The 16,835-nt window shown below is 39.8% G+C and overlaps 1 protein-coding gene across 1 annotated transcript in view; it reads right to left on the reverse strand.

Moving 5' to 3' along the window:
• LOC133063801 (cytochrome P450 3A28) overlaps positions 1 to 16,835 on the reverse strand; it is an 89,294-nt gene that overhangs the window by 54,994 nt on the left and 17,465 nt on the right. Inside the window, exons 9-14 of the mRNA XM_061153604.1 lie at positions 13,090 to 13,217; positions 12,011 to 12,077; positions 8,158 to 8,318; positions 4,867 to 5,093; positions 2,508 to 2,670; positions 976 to 1,189 (exon numbers count right to left, since the gene is read on the reverse strand). Coding sequence (XP_061009587.1) covers positions 1,094 to 1,189; positions 2,508 to 2,670; positions 4,867 to 5,093; positions 8,158 to 8,318; positions 12,011 to 12,077; positions 13,090 to 13,217 — 842 coding nt within the window. The 3' untranslated portion in view covers positions 976 to 1,093. The remainder of the gene's footprint in view (positions 1 to 975; positions 1,190 to 2,507; positions 2,671 to 4,866; positions 5,094 to 8,157; positions 8,319 to 12,010; positions 12,078 to 13,089; positions 13,218 to 16,835) is intronic.

Below are 16,835 nucleotides of genomic sequence, written 5' to 3' on the forward strand. Positions count from 1 at the left end.
ACAAGTGAGTATTTTGGGTTTCCTCACCCGTTCCCGGCTGCCATCCCTGTGGACACCCTCCCCTCCTTTCTTGGTCTCTGACTTGGAGCCACTGTGCCGCCTCCTCTGGCCCCACCCTGATGTGTGAGGCTCCCACCCTCTGTGGCCCACCTACTGGTAGGAAGAGCAGGGGAAGGCGAGGGGAGGCGAGGGGAGGTGAGGGGAGGCAGGGGAGGCGAGGGGAGGCAGGGGAAGGCGAGGGGAGGGAAGGGGCAGGGAAGGGAAAGGAGGGGCTGTGTGCAGCTTCTGACACCAACTGAAAATGACCAGTGCTTGTAGCCTTTCTCCCCAGTCAACCATCTTTTATTCCATGTTTACTGTGTTAAGACGGTTGGGAGTTGAGGGTGGAATACAAAGAGGTATGGAAAATATGTGCTCCAAAAAAAAGGTAGATTTAAACTAAAAGGGTAGATTTAAAAGGTAGATTTCTAAACACTGGGCAAAGTCATAGTCAGTTAACTCTTACCTATTTAATATGTTAAGATGGAGTTTTGAAAATGGCCCCACCCACCAGCAATTGTGATAGTCAAAAAGTATTTGGTCACTGCATCCCTAGACTGAGTTGTACTCTTCCACCCTAATGTGCACAAAGGCATCAGGTGATACTCTTGTAAACAGATGTTTATTGTCTTGCCCAATATAATGTTTTATTTAGCATATTCAAAATATAATTTGTGAGATAAATATCATTCCAGTCACCATTTTAATTCTTGTTTTCATTAAAGTCTGTCAATAAGATTGTTGAGAAATCTTCATTCTGATCAGTGCTCAGGAGGAGTAGATAGTACTAACTGGGGTAGATGGAGAGTGTCCTATGAGAACCTGTGAAGTTGAGCATCTGGCACTTACTAGTTACCTCCTTTGTATGACACGTAATATATAATAATCCAGGTAGGCAGTGAGAAAGCTAAATGATTATGCAGAATCCCTACTCACCATCAAGTACAGTAGGTGAAGGCCATCTTCATTTATTGGTTTTATCAAAGTAGATCACGTCTCTGGTGTTGTGAGATGCAGCTTCCTTCAAAATCAGAGTGAAAATCCTTAGAGAAAGTCAGGCTCCACTTGTGGTCCCATCTCTAGGCACAACCTTTAGAATAACAGGTTGTTCTGGCTGCGTAAGTCCTTGAGTGTATAATTTCAGGGGGATCTGCAACAGTTAAACAAGCACATGAGAACCAATTAATGAAGCCCTGCTAACAACAACAAAAAAAGCAAAGTAGACAAGATACTGCTTTATAAATGTCGGACATGACTTAATGACAAAAACAACAACAACAACAACAAAGCTTCTTTTAGCATGATATATATTGGATTTTTTTAAACTACCAGTTCAATATGTTTAGTAGGTACAAGGGCAGATAAGGGGACAGCCAGGCTGTCTATATTTCCTTCAATGAATTTTAATAGTTTACGTCTTTGAGAGAGTTGGTTTATTTAACATATTTATAAAACATGTGGGAAGAAAGTTGCTCACAGTACTCCCTTATCGTGTCCTATCAGACTTTAGCTTCCACTTTTATTGAGATATAATTGATTTATAGCAGTGCATATATTTAAGGTATACAGCATAATGATTTATTTATATAGGTCATAAAATTATTACCACGGTAAGTTTTGTTAACACTCATCATCTCATAAAGAAAGAAAAGAAAAAGAAATAAATATTGTTTCCCCTGCGAGAGAAGTCTTAGGATGCACTTACTTACATCATACAGAAGTGGTAACAACAGTCACCGTGCTTTGCATGACAGCCCCAGTACTCATTTATAACTGAAAGTTTGCACCTTTTGACCACTTTTGTCCAATTTTGCCTTCTTATCTTTGATTCTTTATATTTATTCTGAGCTGTGTCAAGAGGGATAGTGATAACATTCATCCCTCATTCATTCCACAAAATACCTATTTGAGCACCTATTCTTTACCAGGCTTGATACAAAGTCAAGTTGGCCTGTGTTCTTTATTGATTTAAATTTTAAGTAAAAATACCGAGTATTTAAAATGTACCAGATTCTTAGGCATTATGGCAAAATTTCTCCATCAGTTTTACTATACAAGCAGTGGCTGAGACCCGCTGTCAGAAGAACCTCTCTAAGTTCTGGTGGGGAAGAGCATCACTGAAAAGTCATGATGAAAAGTTGCTGCTCTCGTGACTGTGCACACACTTCCTTCCAGTGAATTTGAAGCCAAATTTAAAATCTTTCTTCCATTCAGTGCATGGTGTGCAGTCCTGCCATACTAACTGCATTGACTCCAGACGACCTTTATAGTTGGGTCTTTATGAAGCAGCTGGTTTAGCCCTTCAGGGGTGATTGACAGTTAAAGGTTTCAGGTGACTCCGAACAGATTCTCTGGCTGATAGAATAAGTTATCCTTTGAATTGATAACTTGCCTAGGTATATAGAGATCCATCAGTTAAAAAACAACTCCCAATAAAACGTTATTAATGCAGAAAGTGAACTGCTGACCTGTGTTTCTTTACAAGGTTTGAAGGAGAAGTTCTGAAGCATTCTGACGAGAGCGAGTTTTATGTTCATGAAAGCAAACCTCATGCCAATGCAGTTTCTGGGTCCAGTTCCAAAAGGCAGGTAGACGTAAGGATTTATGCTGTCCTTGTTCTTCCTACTGAACCTGGATCCACAACAGTAGATGAAACAAGTGAATGAAACAGAAAAACCAGAAGAGCTGCAGGTCTGAGGTTCTAACTTAACTCTTGGACCAGTAGCATAAGGAGATTTCTGTGGGCTGGTGACTGATTACTGCTGTGGTGAGAAAGATAAGTTCCACTCCCTGGACCCTACAGAAGCTTTCACTCTTGTTGAGTTGAGGTAATGGTTATTTAAAGAAAATGTATCCTTAAACTCTAAATTTACGTTCAGACTGGTGACATGCTCACTCTCTGAAAGGCAGTTAGGAAATGAATCTGATTGAAGGAAACATGGGTTCCCATCTCCAAGCACACTTATGTCACTCATGTGCTCATGGGGGAAGGAAGCAGGAGAAACATCTCTGAGAATTTAAATTGTTATATTTCAATTGCTTTCCCTCTTTTCCCTTCCAATCGCCATGTGTCATTAACTCTCTACCTCTCTCTGCCACACACAAAATGCTTAGGTCAGTAGAATTATGTCAGCATGTGATGCCAGGCTACTCTAGATAATCACTGATTTCTTTGTCTATCTGTTCCACTAGCCTATAAGTTCCTTGATGGTTAGATCTCTGTTTATACAAATTTGACTCCTCAATATTTGAATATGTCAAGGAAAAATGTATCTTTGGGGAAAGTGATAACAGCATTGTGGTTACATGTATTTAAAAGAGTCCTTATTTTGCAAAACATTATGTAATATTTACCGACAATGTGATAAAAAAATATGGAGATAGAAGGGCTGTAGTGCCACGTGAATGATGCAGACATGGGTTGATGCTTCTTAAGCAGGGAATAGACACATGCAGATACACATTGTACAGCAGAAACTAACACAACTAGCAATATACTGCAATAAAAATGTATTTCATAGGCTTGTGTCTACAGAATATACTTGTATATGTGTCAGTATATATCCATACTTGTGTATGGTTTAAAAATTCTCCATAACAGGCCTTTGTAAATACTTGGTTTCTCACTCCGTGGCCTGTCCCCGACATAGGCAGGTAAGCACTAAATCTCTGCTTGACGGCTAAATGAATGAAAGGAAAGTACAGTGAGCGGTCTCTGGTTTTAGGTTCCTGATGCTGCAGGAGGGGGAGCTGCTGAGTTTGAGGGAGAAACAGAGTTTCCCTGGTCCAGAACAGAGGACTTGGTGGACTCTGACTCTTCTATCCACAAGTGCTGCGTGTCACCCACCACTATGGTAGAACTTGGACATCAGGGTGAACAAGACAACCTTTGGTCATCAGGATGAAATGAAATGACAACCCACAGTCAGGGTGAAATGAAAGTCCAGATCCCAGCCAGTGCCCGAAAAGTTCATTCCAAACCTCGATCCCTCACACTAAATTGGAGAGCATCAACTCTATCCGGAGTTCAAGCTGTGCCCAAACCAGACCTTTGCTCCTAATTCCTGAAAAGGGTACTCAACCGTTCTCCAAGGAGGAAGTCTAGACGTCTAGAGAACAGAGGACGTCTCTTTGGAAAGTCACTGAAAACTGAGACAGAAGGGAGCTGGCCCAGGTCTGCAGCCACAGACAGAACCAGGGCCCCTGGGTGCTCCTCCATCCTCAGTGAGGCTGCTTGAACCACGGGGATGAGACCTCTGGTCCCCAGCCTGCACTCCCACAATAATAAGAGGAAACAGCAGCCAGTGTTTAAAGATAAGGAATGTGGGAACATGTGTGAATTCAAAGAGCTAGCAGAGAATAGACAGAAAGGCTTAAAGGAAATAAAAAGCCTATACACCTGGAATAAGACAGTAGTAAGGTAACTTATGGAATATGCATACAAACATATGTACATAGAATATTGTTTATAGTTTATTATTAAATAAATTAAGCAGTTTAGAACTAAATAATATATAAGAATACCACCCAAAGTTTCAAAAATCTATATATGCATAGAAAACTGTCCACAAGGACACACATTATTAATGAGGCCTATCTTAGTGTATTAGGAATAAAGACAGCTAATAATTTTCTTTTTTCTAATCTAGTTTGAATAATTCAACTCAAACAATGAACACAGTTAAAGAGAAAAATCTTTTAAACAATAAAAAGATATACAAGTAAATGATTGCATGGTCACCCATTTGACACCTACAAGAAGAGTTGTCAAAACATGCAAGCACCAAAAGGGATAAGGGTGGGTGTCTCTTCTCCAGGGTCTTGTACCTTTCGGGACGGAACTCCTCAGGCTCTGGCCAGAGTTCTGGGTTGTTGTGAAGAACGAAGAGTGGCACCAGCACTGTTGTCCCTTTGGGAATGGACACCCCATGGATTTCCACATCCTTCTTACAGACCCTCTCCAGTCTCCCAGCAATTGGAAACATTCTCAGAGTTTCATTCACCACCATGTCAAGATATTCCATCTGTACCAGGGCATCGTAGGTGGGAGGGGCCTCGGAAAAGAAAAACAGATTTTGATAAATTAAGATTTTGAATCAACCTTCAACTCCATCAATGTAGTCCTATTGAAATGTTAGGTGCTCCAGGGAATAATTTGAATCGGTCAAGGACCCTAGCATTTATGGACATTTTAGTATCTATCATGTCATTTGAGCTCTCAAGGGCCCATTGAGATGTAGAATAGTGATGACTTGGGAGATACTGGGACAGTGCCCTAACTAGGGCTTGAAATCCTGCACATGATCATGCAGTGTATTTCTTTCTTAGGAGAACAAATGTGAGCAATAGACTAAAACCCTTATTCTTAAGTGAAATAGGCCAAAATCACTGTTTCTTTTTGAAACTGAGGCCACACGTAAGTACCAAGTGAAGAGAATGTGTAAAACAGCAAATCCCCTATTCAACATGAAGGCTCTCAGTTGAAGGCTCCTGATTGCTCATTCTTTTCATTATAGGTATACAGTTTGGAAATACTACATTAAATGAAAACTCTGTAAATAATTTGGGGAGAAACAAATTCCTTTCTAAACCAAACCCACAAATGAAGAGTAAGACAGAGTGTTACCAGCAATAGAGTTTCAGTTCTAGAGGAAGTTACAAGAGAATCAGAACCCTCAATTCCACCCTCTGTTGCTGGAAGAGTCCTCTATTGTCCCTGCAGGTGTGACCAGAAGGTTTGAAGCTCTGAACAAGTCACTCCAGCTCCAGGGGCCAGCTCTCCTCATACCACAAAGAACTCCAGTTTTTGCAGATATCTGCAGAAACCTAAGATCATGGCATCCGGTCCCATCACTTCATGGCAAATAGATGGGGAAACAGTGGCTGACTTTATGTTTTTGGGCAGATAGTGATTGTAGCCATGAAAGTAAAAGATGTTGACTCATTGGAAGGAAAGTTATGACCAACCTAGACAGCATATTAAAAAGCAGAGACATTACTTTGTCAACAAAGGTCCATCTAGTCAAGGCTATGGTTTTTCCAGTAGTCATGTATGGATGTGAGAGTTGGACTATAAAGAAAGCTGAATGCTGAAGACTTGATGCTTTTGAACTGTGGTGTTGGAGAAGACTCTTGAGAGTCCCTTGGACTGCAAGGAGATCCAACCAGTCCATCCTAAAGGAGATCAGTCCTGGGTGTTCATTGGAAGGACTAATGTTGAAGCTGAAACTCCAATACTTTGGCTACCTGACGTGAAGAGCTGACTCATTTGAAAAGACCCTGATGCTGGGAAAGATTGAAGGCGGGAGGAGAAGGGGACAACAGAGGATGAGATGGTTGGATGGCATCACTGACTCAATGGACATGAGTTTGAGTAAACTCTGGGAGTTGGTGATGGACAGGGAGGCCTGGCATGCTGCAGTCCATGGGGTTGCAAAGAGTCGGATACGGCTGAGTGACTGAACTGAACTGAGACTAGTGAGGGTGGTATGTGGCTGTCACACGGGGTTATATTTAAGGGGCAACATTGTGGAGGGTAAGAGTGGCTCAGGAGCCAACACCCTGGATCACAGCTTGACTTGATCACCACCACGTACACAACTAGTGTCTGGAAGTATTTCATCTCCCTGTCGCTCAGGTTTCTCATATGATACATGGAGATAGATGGAGCTGACCCTGCAGAGGTTTGTGTGGCAGAGACACTCACTGCTCACCCAGCTTCCATGTAGGCCCCATATTTTCCAGCCCATCTGAAGTTATGGGAAACCAGCTTTCCCAATGGGCTGTGAACTGAGCTGGTTATGTCAGTTTAGAGACAAAATATTTGAAAAGTCAGTGAGTAACTCTCAGGTTCTCATTCCCCAGATAAAAAGAATGTTTCAGATAAGGCAGTTATAAGAAAGTGGAGCCTCAGCCTATATCCCCACGGGACTCTGTGGAGCAGAATCTTGTACTCATTCCTCCACTAACAACCCATGCTGGATGTGTAGATGTGGGTTAGAAGTAAACCTTTGCTATGAGAGCCCCTGAGATTTTGAGGCTAATCTGTTACTGAGGCATAACCTAGACTCTCCTGACTAAGACTGAATTTTATGAAGGTTAGATTCATTCATCAATGGAAAGTGCTTAGATAGACATAGATAGTAAGAAGTAAATATTAGCCAATAGTGGTGTTGTTATTAAAAGTATTATTATAAAAAGAGGAGAACACAATGCTTTAACTACTCTCTGTCTCTTAGTGACTTTTTCATCTTATTGCACCGAAATAATCCCAAAATAAGATTTACCAGAGAAAACACATCACCTGTAATTTAGGTAGGCACTACGATCTATCCTTATCTTGCATCTAACTCTGTGATACCCTCCCATTCTCATTCAGGTTGCGTAGGTGGCTCACCTTGAATCAGTGGAAAGCTGGCTAGTGCGGTGTTAGCAGCCTGTGTGAAAGTCACCCACGAGATTGGGCTTCTTGACACCTACCATTGCCCTGAGCTGCCGACATGTGGAACATGAGACATGTGTAGAACATGTGTGGAGCTGAGTCAGCCCAGCTAGTTAGCCGTGGCCAGCCTAGATCAGGCAACACTCAGACCACAGCAAGTCCAGCCATCGTGGTAAAGAATCTGTCTGCCATGCAGGAGCCGCAGGAGACACAGGATCAATCCCTGAGTCAGGAAGATCTGGAGGAGGGCATGGCAACCTACTCCAGTATTCTTGCCTGGAGAATCCCATGGACAGAGGAGCCTGGCAGCCTACAGTCCACAGGGTGGCAAAGAGTCGGACATGATTGAAGCGACTTAGCCCGAAGCACGCATTCATGCAGACACTACAGCAGCAGACGTTTACTGTTAGATTCCACCAAGATTTTGTGATTTTTTACATGGCATACAGCAATATGTGATATGCCAACACCAGCATTTTTTCCACAGTACCTACATTCCCGTGTGTGCAGTGCATTATCTATGTTTCCCCTTTGTTTTGTACACCTAGATCCTTCTTAAATAGCACAGGTAAAAGATTTGAGGATTATGCTTTCTGCAAATACGTTCAAGAAGCAGCAAGAAGGCATTCTTGCTAAGGCTTCACCTTCCTCCTCTCTCTCCGGGTATCATCACTCACCTTATTGGGGAAAGTTGCATCAATTTCCTCCTGCAGTTTCTGCTGGACATCAGGGTGAGTGGTCAATTCATATATAATGAAGGAAAGAATACTGCTAGTGGTCTCATAGCCACCAAAAATAAAGATAATACTTTGGGCCACGAGTTCTATGTCAGACAGAGCTAAAAGGAGACAAGAGACATTTTATATTATATAAAACACATCAATATAAAACATCACAGTTTAGATGATGAGAAATCAAATGAAACTGCCAAATCCCTGTGGGGAAAATATAAAAGCAATTAGAGTCAAACTGAGAGTGTTTTGTATTCTCAGTCTTCCAAGGGAGGGGAAATATGTATACCTATGGCTGATTCATGCTGTTGTATGGCAGAACCCAACAATATTGTAAAGCAATTATTCTCTAATTAAAAATAAGTAAATACATAAAAAAATAAGAAAAAAGCAGAAATTATTTTAATCCAGTTTTATCACTGTCCATAATTTCTGCAGATGGTAACTGGAGCCATGAAATTAAAAGACACTTGTTCCTTGGCAGAAAACCTATGACAAACTTAGACAGCATATTAACAACAGAGATATCACTTTGTCGACAAAGGTCCATATAGTCAAAGCTTGGTTTTTCCAGTAGTCATGTGTGGATGTGAGAGTTGGATGTGACTGTAAAGAAAGCTAAATGCCAAAGAATTGATGCTTTTGAACTGTGGTGTTGGAGAAGACTCTTGAGAGTCCCTTGGACTGCAAGGAGATCAAATCAGTCAATCCTAAATGAAATTAGTGCTGAATATTCATTGGAAGGACTGATGCTGATGCTGAAGCTCCAATACTTTGGCCACCTGATGCAAAGAACTGACTTACTGGAAAAGACCCTGATCCTGGGAAAGATTGAAGGCAGGAGGAGAAGGGGACGGCAGAGGATGAAATGGGTGAATGGCATCACTGACTCAGTGGACATGAGTTTGAGAAAACTCTGGAAGTTGGTGATGGACAGGGAAGCCTGGCACGTTGCAGTTGATGGGGTTGCAAAGAGTTGGACACGACTGAGCGACTGCACTGGACTAATACTATTCTTGGCTCCCTGATCTTGACTGTGCTGCCTCCCCAGCAACACAGTTCGATAATTTTAAGAGACAGCATTTTTGTCTAACAAACATGGTGTAATCAGTATGTCCCTTGGAGAAAGCTTAAAGCATTTTAAGTCTAAGTAATACGGGGCCATATTCTCTTTCAGAATAATTTAAATTACTCTAGTTAAAGTATAACTTGATTATTTGATAGATTGTACAAGGGTAAGGCCACATTACGGGAGAAATTAAATGATCTTTTATCTAACCATGCTTGTAGGAACGTAAGAGAACAATAGAAGGCTCTTCTTACTCAAAGTGTGCTCATGGATCAGCAGCATCACCAACATCTGGGAACTTATTAGAATATCAGAGACTCAATTCCAAGCTAGAACAATGGAATCAGAGTCTGACCGTTCATAAGATGTGGTGATTCGTGTGTAATACTTGGGCTAAGAAGCAGGGATTATGCAATTGACAGGCATCAGGCAACAGAAGACCTGAGGCACATGTCTTCTCTGGATGATCTCAGATAGGCACAGAGACTGACTAAAAGCTAGAGTTGTGAGCGAGCCTAGTCTAATCAATGGCATTAAAATACCAGAAGGAAGGATGTGTCTGTGGAAGGACATTGTTCAGTAGCACCATAGAAAAATGAGTTCCAGGGAGTGGAATTATCAATGCTGATTCAATCCTGGCCTGAAGGTCATCTTCCTCAGCATATGCCCACTGTTTACTCTCCTTTATGCTCAGCAAAAAAAAACCCTTGTAATTATAAACAGGTCTCTTCAATTTCTCCTGAGAGACCGAGCATGGTCAGTCTCTCAGCTATTTGATGGGACTGAAGTAGGACCTTTGTTACTTAGAGCACTCAAGTCAACGTGGTACCTGCCCCAGCGAAGCGATTCACAATAAAAACAATACAGAATGAGTGGAAGAGAGATCTACAAGATTCTGATTTCCCCATGATGATTTCTGTGATTCTATTGTGGGTAAATTCAACTATCAAATTCTTTCCCCCAGTGAGCATAAACCCCATGATACTCAAAAAAGCTTAAAGCTGTACTAATATGTGGCTATTTAAATTTTAATCAAAATTAAATACTATACTTAAATGGCACTAACTACATGTTAACTGCATAATAGCCACATATGTCAGGTGGTTACTATATTGAACAATGTGGACACAGAATACTCCTTCATCTCAGAAAGATGTATTGGACCATGTACTTACATATCTAGATAGATATTATAGATTGAAGTAGATTTAAACACAGTTTTAGATATATTTAGAGTGGTGTGCTGGTGTCAGATCATTCTTGCTCCAGAACAAATTTTTTAAAATTCAAGAATTTTGTGACTTGGTTGTCAGACGATTGGTAGCTTAAAATTAAACACGTGGGAGTAACCTTGTCATGGAATAAACTAGTCATCAGGGCTTTCTTGTTGGAAAGAAAGAATTTGTGTACACCACTTATTATGGGTAGATATGGAAATACTTATGTTTACTGTCTTGTATAAATATATTTTATGTTATTAGCTTTGTCCACTGGAAAGATCTAGAAGCAAAGAAACCCTAGAGGCAATGAGCATTCCTAAGATCCTAGATTGGGATTTCTAAATACCATTTCTTAATAAAGGGAACCTGAGCGCCTTTAAAAAAAAACAGCTGATTCCAGGGCTACCCAGGGGTAAGAGAAATCTGGATTGTCTTACGCCAGAAAGTGAGGAAGTTCTTAGAAAAAGATAGTTTAAAGGACAGTGGAAAGTCTGTATGTGCTAATGGTGCATCCTTACACATTTGTCAAAACCCATGGAATGTATAACACTAAGAATGAACCCTAAGGTCAACTATACACTTTTGATGATAATGATGTATTAACGTAGGTTCATTGATTGTAACAAATGCATAACTCTGGTGTGGTCTTTTGATAGTAGGGGGAAGATTGTGTGTAGTTGGGCCAGGATGTATATTGGAAATCTCTATACTTAGCACTCATTTTTCTTATAAAATAACTATTCTAAAAATAGTCCATTAAAAAAAAGATTTAAACTGAAGAAAGGAGAAAAGAAAAAAGAATATAAGATCCTACTTGAAAAAGCTCCAGTGGACAAACCAGAAAGAATTTGAGAATCAAAATGAAAAGTGTTGTAAGAGAGTACATGAGATCATGCTATATAAATATAAATGAACAAGTAAGCCAACAAGAGAGAATGGAGAGCTTCCCTACAAAGGAACATCAACTCGTAAATACAGAAGAATGATGGGATCAGAAAGTCATCATGTTATAACCATCACAGTAACGATGGTTTTAGTCAGAAACCATCCATGAATGATAAAATAAGTAGGTGGCAATTTGAAGAGAAACAGTGCATTTCCAGTCTCAAAGGCTTCTCTCACAGAGAAGGGAAAAAATAATCTCTAGAGTGGAGTAAACTCGTAAACACAACCTTAACCAAGAGTTCCAAGTTAAGGTCACCAATAGTGGGGCAATGTGGATCTGGAGGAGTCTGAGAATTTATATTAGAACAAAGCTCCCCAGAGGTTCAGGTGTAGGTGATCCACTGACCATGATTCACTTCAGGGCATGACATCCTTGTTATACTTGGCCCTTTTGAGTTCTGAACAAAGTTGTGCCTGAAAACTTCCAGGAAGTACCACAGCCTACTCTTTCTGCACAAGTGTCTTTCTTCAATTTGGCAGAAATTCTCACATGCCTGGAAAACTTCCTGCACATTTTGAGAATCGCACTTCCCACAGTGGCCCCTGTGAAGCTCTCCGCAGTTACCTTTATGGGTGTCAATTTCTTTGGAATTCTGAGAATTAATCATTAGCTGAAGTAAATCCACTCGATTCTGGAAACAGAAAGAGAAATCAATTTTAGAAATTACTTGTGAAGATAGAAATAAATCAGGAGTGTATATTTAACTTCTTTCCTGAGAATATGGCCCCTTAAAGAGCAAGAGTCTAACTAATATTGCCTGAGTCCTCAGTGAACAAAACCACCCACCTACAAATCTTACAGACCATGATGCTTCCCTGAGAGAAACCCAGCTGTCACTTCCAACTGCTTTTTTGTCTTCACTCTCTCTGATCTTTGGTTTCTTTGACTTTTGAAACAGTTTCTTAACCAGATCTGCTCTCTCCTGTCACATCTGTTTGCTCAGGAATAGGTCCATGACTTCAATCCTTTTATCCCCTTCAACTTTAACTCTTAATGAATGGACACACAGATTAACTCCCTCACATTGCATAGGTCACTAGCAGATCTTGCAGAAGCATCTACAAACTCGTGACCCTCCCAGGACTCTACACATTCTTCAGCGACATCCTGGGTAACCAGCCCATCTCTCCTAATCTGCGGACAGCCTTGCGCTGGCCTCATGGCCTCATGAAGGCCAAACGGGGTTAATGCACTTGTGGCTTCATTGACCAGAGAAGACTCCTGCTCACTTCAGACTATGACAGGGCTCAACTTTTTAAAAGACTACAATGCATCAGGCATCTGATAGAGTCTCTCATCAGACAACCTATAACATATGAGGCTTGGCATTGAAGTAACTCTTTACCAAGCTAATATGTGGTGAAATATCAGTAAAATTATCTTTAATCAGTAACCTTTATCCCTCATATACTAATTAGCATGCTTTTCACTGTATTTAAACTGCTCTCTGGCTCATAATCTTATTTTCTTCCCCATCCTTTTCCTCTTCTATTGCCCCCCACATTTTAGAACCATCCTATTCTATACTCTATAGTTTTTCTTCCTATCTTTCAAAAATGCAAAGATGTATACAAGTCATATGTATACAGCTCAATAAATTATCAAAAAGTGAACACCCGCTCGTCACTGCCACCGGACTTTACCGTTTGTTTATCTGTGAGGCGACTTTCTTTAATCTTCTTTACAGATTTTGTGAAAAAGTCCACAGTACTTTTTGGAAACAGAGTAATGTTTAATATTTCAAAAACTGGGTTGAGGAATGGAAATAATACTGCAGGGAAAAAGATAAAAGGAAGCTTGGTGAAAATGCAAATTTTACTTTGCATTTAGCAAATATAGTTTACCTTTAGCAAATATAATTTGCTCTACCAGTCAAAAGAGTAAAACCACCAGGATACTCAATCATGACTCATTGCCTCTAGACCTTTGCTCAGACTTCCAAGTCAATGACTGATCAAGGCGAAGTCCACACATCTAGGGACCATCACTATAGTAGTGAGATCAATGTTTCCTCTGCATCTCTGGACTGACCAGAGGACAGGATTGCATTCTGGCACCTCATGGCCTCTAATTCTTGGACTAGCATCTCTTAGGATAAACCAGACCAAAATCTGTTACTTCAGTGAATTGTGTAGTTTAAAAAAAATAGTCATGATCAAAATAATACAGTGTGTGTCTTTCTACCACAGTGGAATAGAATTAGAAATCAATAACAGAAAGACAATTAAGAGATATACAAATATGTGGAAATTAAATAACACACTCCTAAATAACCAATGGGTTGTAGAAGACATAAAGAGAGCAATCAAAAATTACTTTTAAATGACTACAAATGAAGACACACTATATCAAATCTAATGGGATATAGCAAAAGTAGTGTTCAGGGAGATATTTGTAGCTGTATGTTTAGATATTAAAAGAACAAAGATCCTAAATCAAGAACCTAAATTTCCACCTTCACACTCTGAAAGGAGAAGCACAAACAAAACTTAAAGTAAGTAGAAGGCAGAAAATGGTAAAGAGAAGTGAAGAAACTATAATGAATAGAAGATTTTTACCCCAATGTTCATCACAGCACTGTTTATAATAGCCAGGACATGGAAGCAACCTAGATGCCCATCAGCAGATGAATGGATAAGGAAGCTGTGGTACATATACACCATGGAATATTACTCAGCCGTTAAAAAGAATTCATTTGAAACAGTCCTAATGAGATGGATGAAACTGGAGCCCCTTATACAGAGTGAAGTAAGCCAGAAAGATAAAGAACATTACAGCATACTAACACATATATATGGAATTTAGAAAGATGGTAACGATAACCCTATATGCAAAACAGAAAAAGAGACACAGAAATACAGAACAGACTTATGAACTCTGTGGGAGAATGTGAGGGTGGGATATTTCAAAAGAACAGCATGTATACTATCTATGGTGAAACAGATCACCAGCCCAGGTGGGATGCATGAGACAAGTGCTCGGGCCTGGTGCACTGGGAAGACCCAGAGGAATCGGGTGGAGAGGGAGGTGGGAGGGGGGATCGGGATGGGGAATACGTGTAAATCTATGGCTGATTCATATCAATGTATGACAAAACCCACTGAAATGTTGTGAAGTAATTAGCCTCCAACTAATAAAAAAATTTAAAAAAAATAAATAAAAGTATAACATATAAAAATAGAAAAAAAAAAACCCAGTGGATAAAATCAGTGAAACCAAAAGTTGATGCTTTGAAAGATTTTTTTAGCTACATTGGCCAAGAAAAAAGAGAAAATACTCAAATGGCTAGCATTGAAAATAAAAGAAGAGAGATTACAAATGACATTTTAAAAAGTACAGGGACTATAAAGAAATCTTTGTATACTCAATATCGTATAATAACCTATATTGGAGAAGAACTTGGAAAAGAATATGTGTTTGTATGTACATAGCTGAATTACTTGGCTGTACATTTGAAACTAATGCAACATTGTAAATCAACTTTACTTCAATAAAAAAGTAATCTAGGAACAACAGTATGACAATAAATTAGATCGTCTAGATAAAATGGACAGATTCTCAGAAAGACACAAACTGCAGAACGTGATCCAAAAAGAAACAGACAGTCTGATATACCTATTAAAATGTACAAAGTTTGAGTTAGTTATCAAGAAACAGCCCACAGCTTGGCGAAGAAAAGTTCAGGTAGAGGTGGTTTCAATGGTGAATACTACCAAATATTTAGAGGATTAGCCCCATTTTTAAACAAACTCTTCCAAAAAATAGAAGACATTGGAGCACTTCCAAAGTGTATGAGTTTGATACTAAAACCAGACAAAAATAGCACAAGAAGGTACAGACCAACATACTTTATCCCACGGATGCACAAATCTTCAACAAAATGCTAGGAAACTGAATCGAGCAACACATACCATGACCAAGTGGGGTTTATCCCAGGAATGCCAAGTTGTATAATAAACCATACCAAAGGAATTAAAAAACAATGCGATCATCTAACAGATGCATAAAAAGCATGTGACAAAACCTAACACCCCCTTGTGATAAAAACACTCAACAAACTGGAACAGAAGGGAATTTCCTCAACTTGTTGAAAGTTGTCTACGAAAAACTAAGCTAACACCATACTTAATAGTGAATGACCCAAATGTTCATCAGCTGATGAATGGGTAAACAAAATGCAGAATGTCCATATAATGAAATACTATTTGGCATGCAAAGAAATGAAGTACTGATAGGTGCTACAATTTAGATTACTCATGATAAATGAAAGAAGTCAGCCACAAAAGGCCACATCTTATATGATTCCATCATCTCTAGTGTCTAAAATAAGCAAATTTGAAGTGACAGAACATAGATTGAGAAAGTGAAAGTCGCTCGGTTGTGTCCGACCCTTTGCAGCCCCATGGATTGTCCATGGAATTGTCCAGGCCAGATTACTGGAGTAGGTAGCTGTTCCCTTCTCCAGAGGATCTTCCCAACCCAGGGATTGAACAGGTCTCCCGCATTGCAGGCAGATTCTTTACCAGCTGAACCATCAGGGAAGCCCAAGGGATTGCTTGAAGCTAAAGGGGAGTGGAAGGTGATAGGTACAGGGCTTGAGAGTTGACAAAAATGGACAGTAGTGATGGTTGTACATATATCTCTGAGAGGACTGAAAACCTTTCTTTTAACTGTGTCGTGTTATAGTTGAGATACAGCACTGTATTAATTTGGGCACAGCGTAATGACTAACGACTTAACAAACATGTATTTTAAAATTAACCCCATAAATTTAGTTAACACTCCTCACCTGATATAGTTACAATTTTTTTTCCTCTTGTGATGAGAACCTTTAGGATCTACTTTCTTAGTAAATCCCAAATATAGTAAATCACAGTAGTGTTAAGTATACTCACATTGTACATTATACTGCCAGTACTTTCATGTTGTTGCTGAAAAATTGCATCTTTTGAATACCTTTATCCGATTTCCCACCAATCCAAGCCACTCCTCTCCTAACAAAAACATCTGATCTTGCTTTTATATGAGTTTGGCTTTCTTCTTCTTGTTTTTCAGGTTTGGATTTTTAAAATTAATTTATTTAACAAATGTTGGCTGACTGGGCTTCTGCTGCGGCTGTGGGCTCAGTTTTCTCTCTGGCATGTGGGACCTTAGTTCCCCGACCAGCGATTGAACTCGTTACCTGCACTGGAAGCAGATCCTTCACCACTGGACTACCAGGGAAGACCCAGGTTTCTGTTTTTTTTGTTTTTTTTTAATTTAATTCTATATAAGTATTCACCTTTCTCTGTTTGACTTATTTCACATACCATAATACCCTCAAGGTCCTTCCACCTTGTTGCAAATGGCAGGATTTTCTTCCTCTCCTGGTTGAATAATATTCAATTCT

The sequence above is a fragment of the Dama dama genome, chromosome 10 (genome assembly GCF_033118175.1).
Source record: "Dama dama isolate Ldn47 chromosome 10, ASM3311817v1, whole genome shotgun sequence".
NCBI lineage: Eukaryota > Metazoa > Chordata > Mammalia > Artiodactyla > Cervidae > Dama > Dama dama.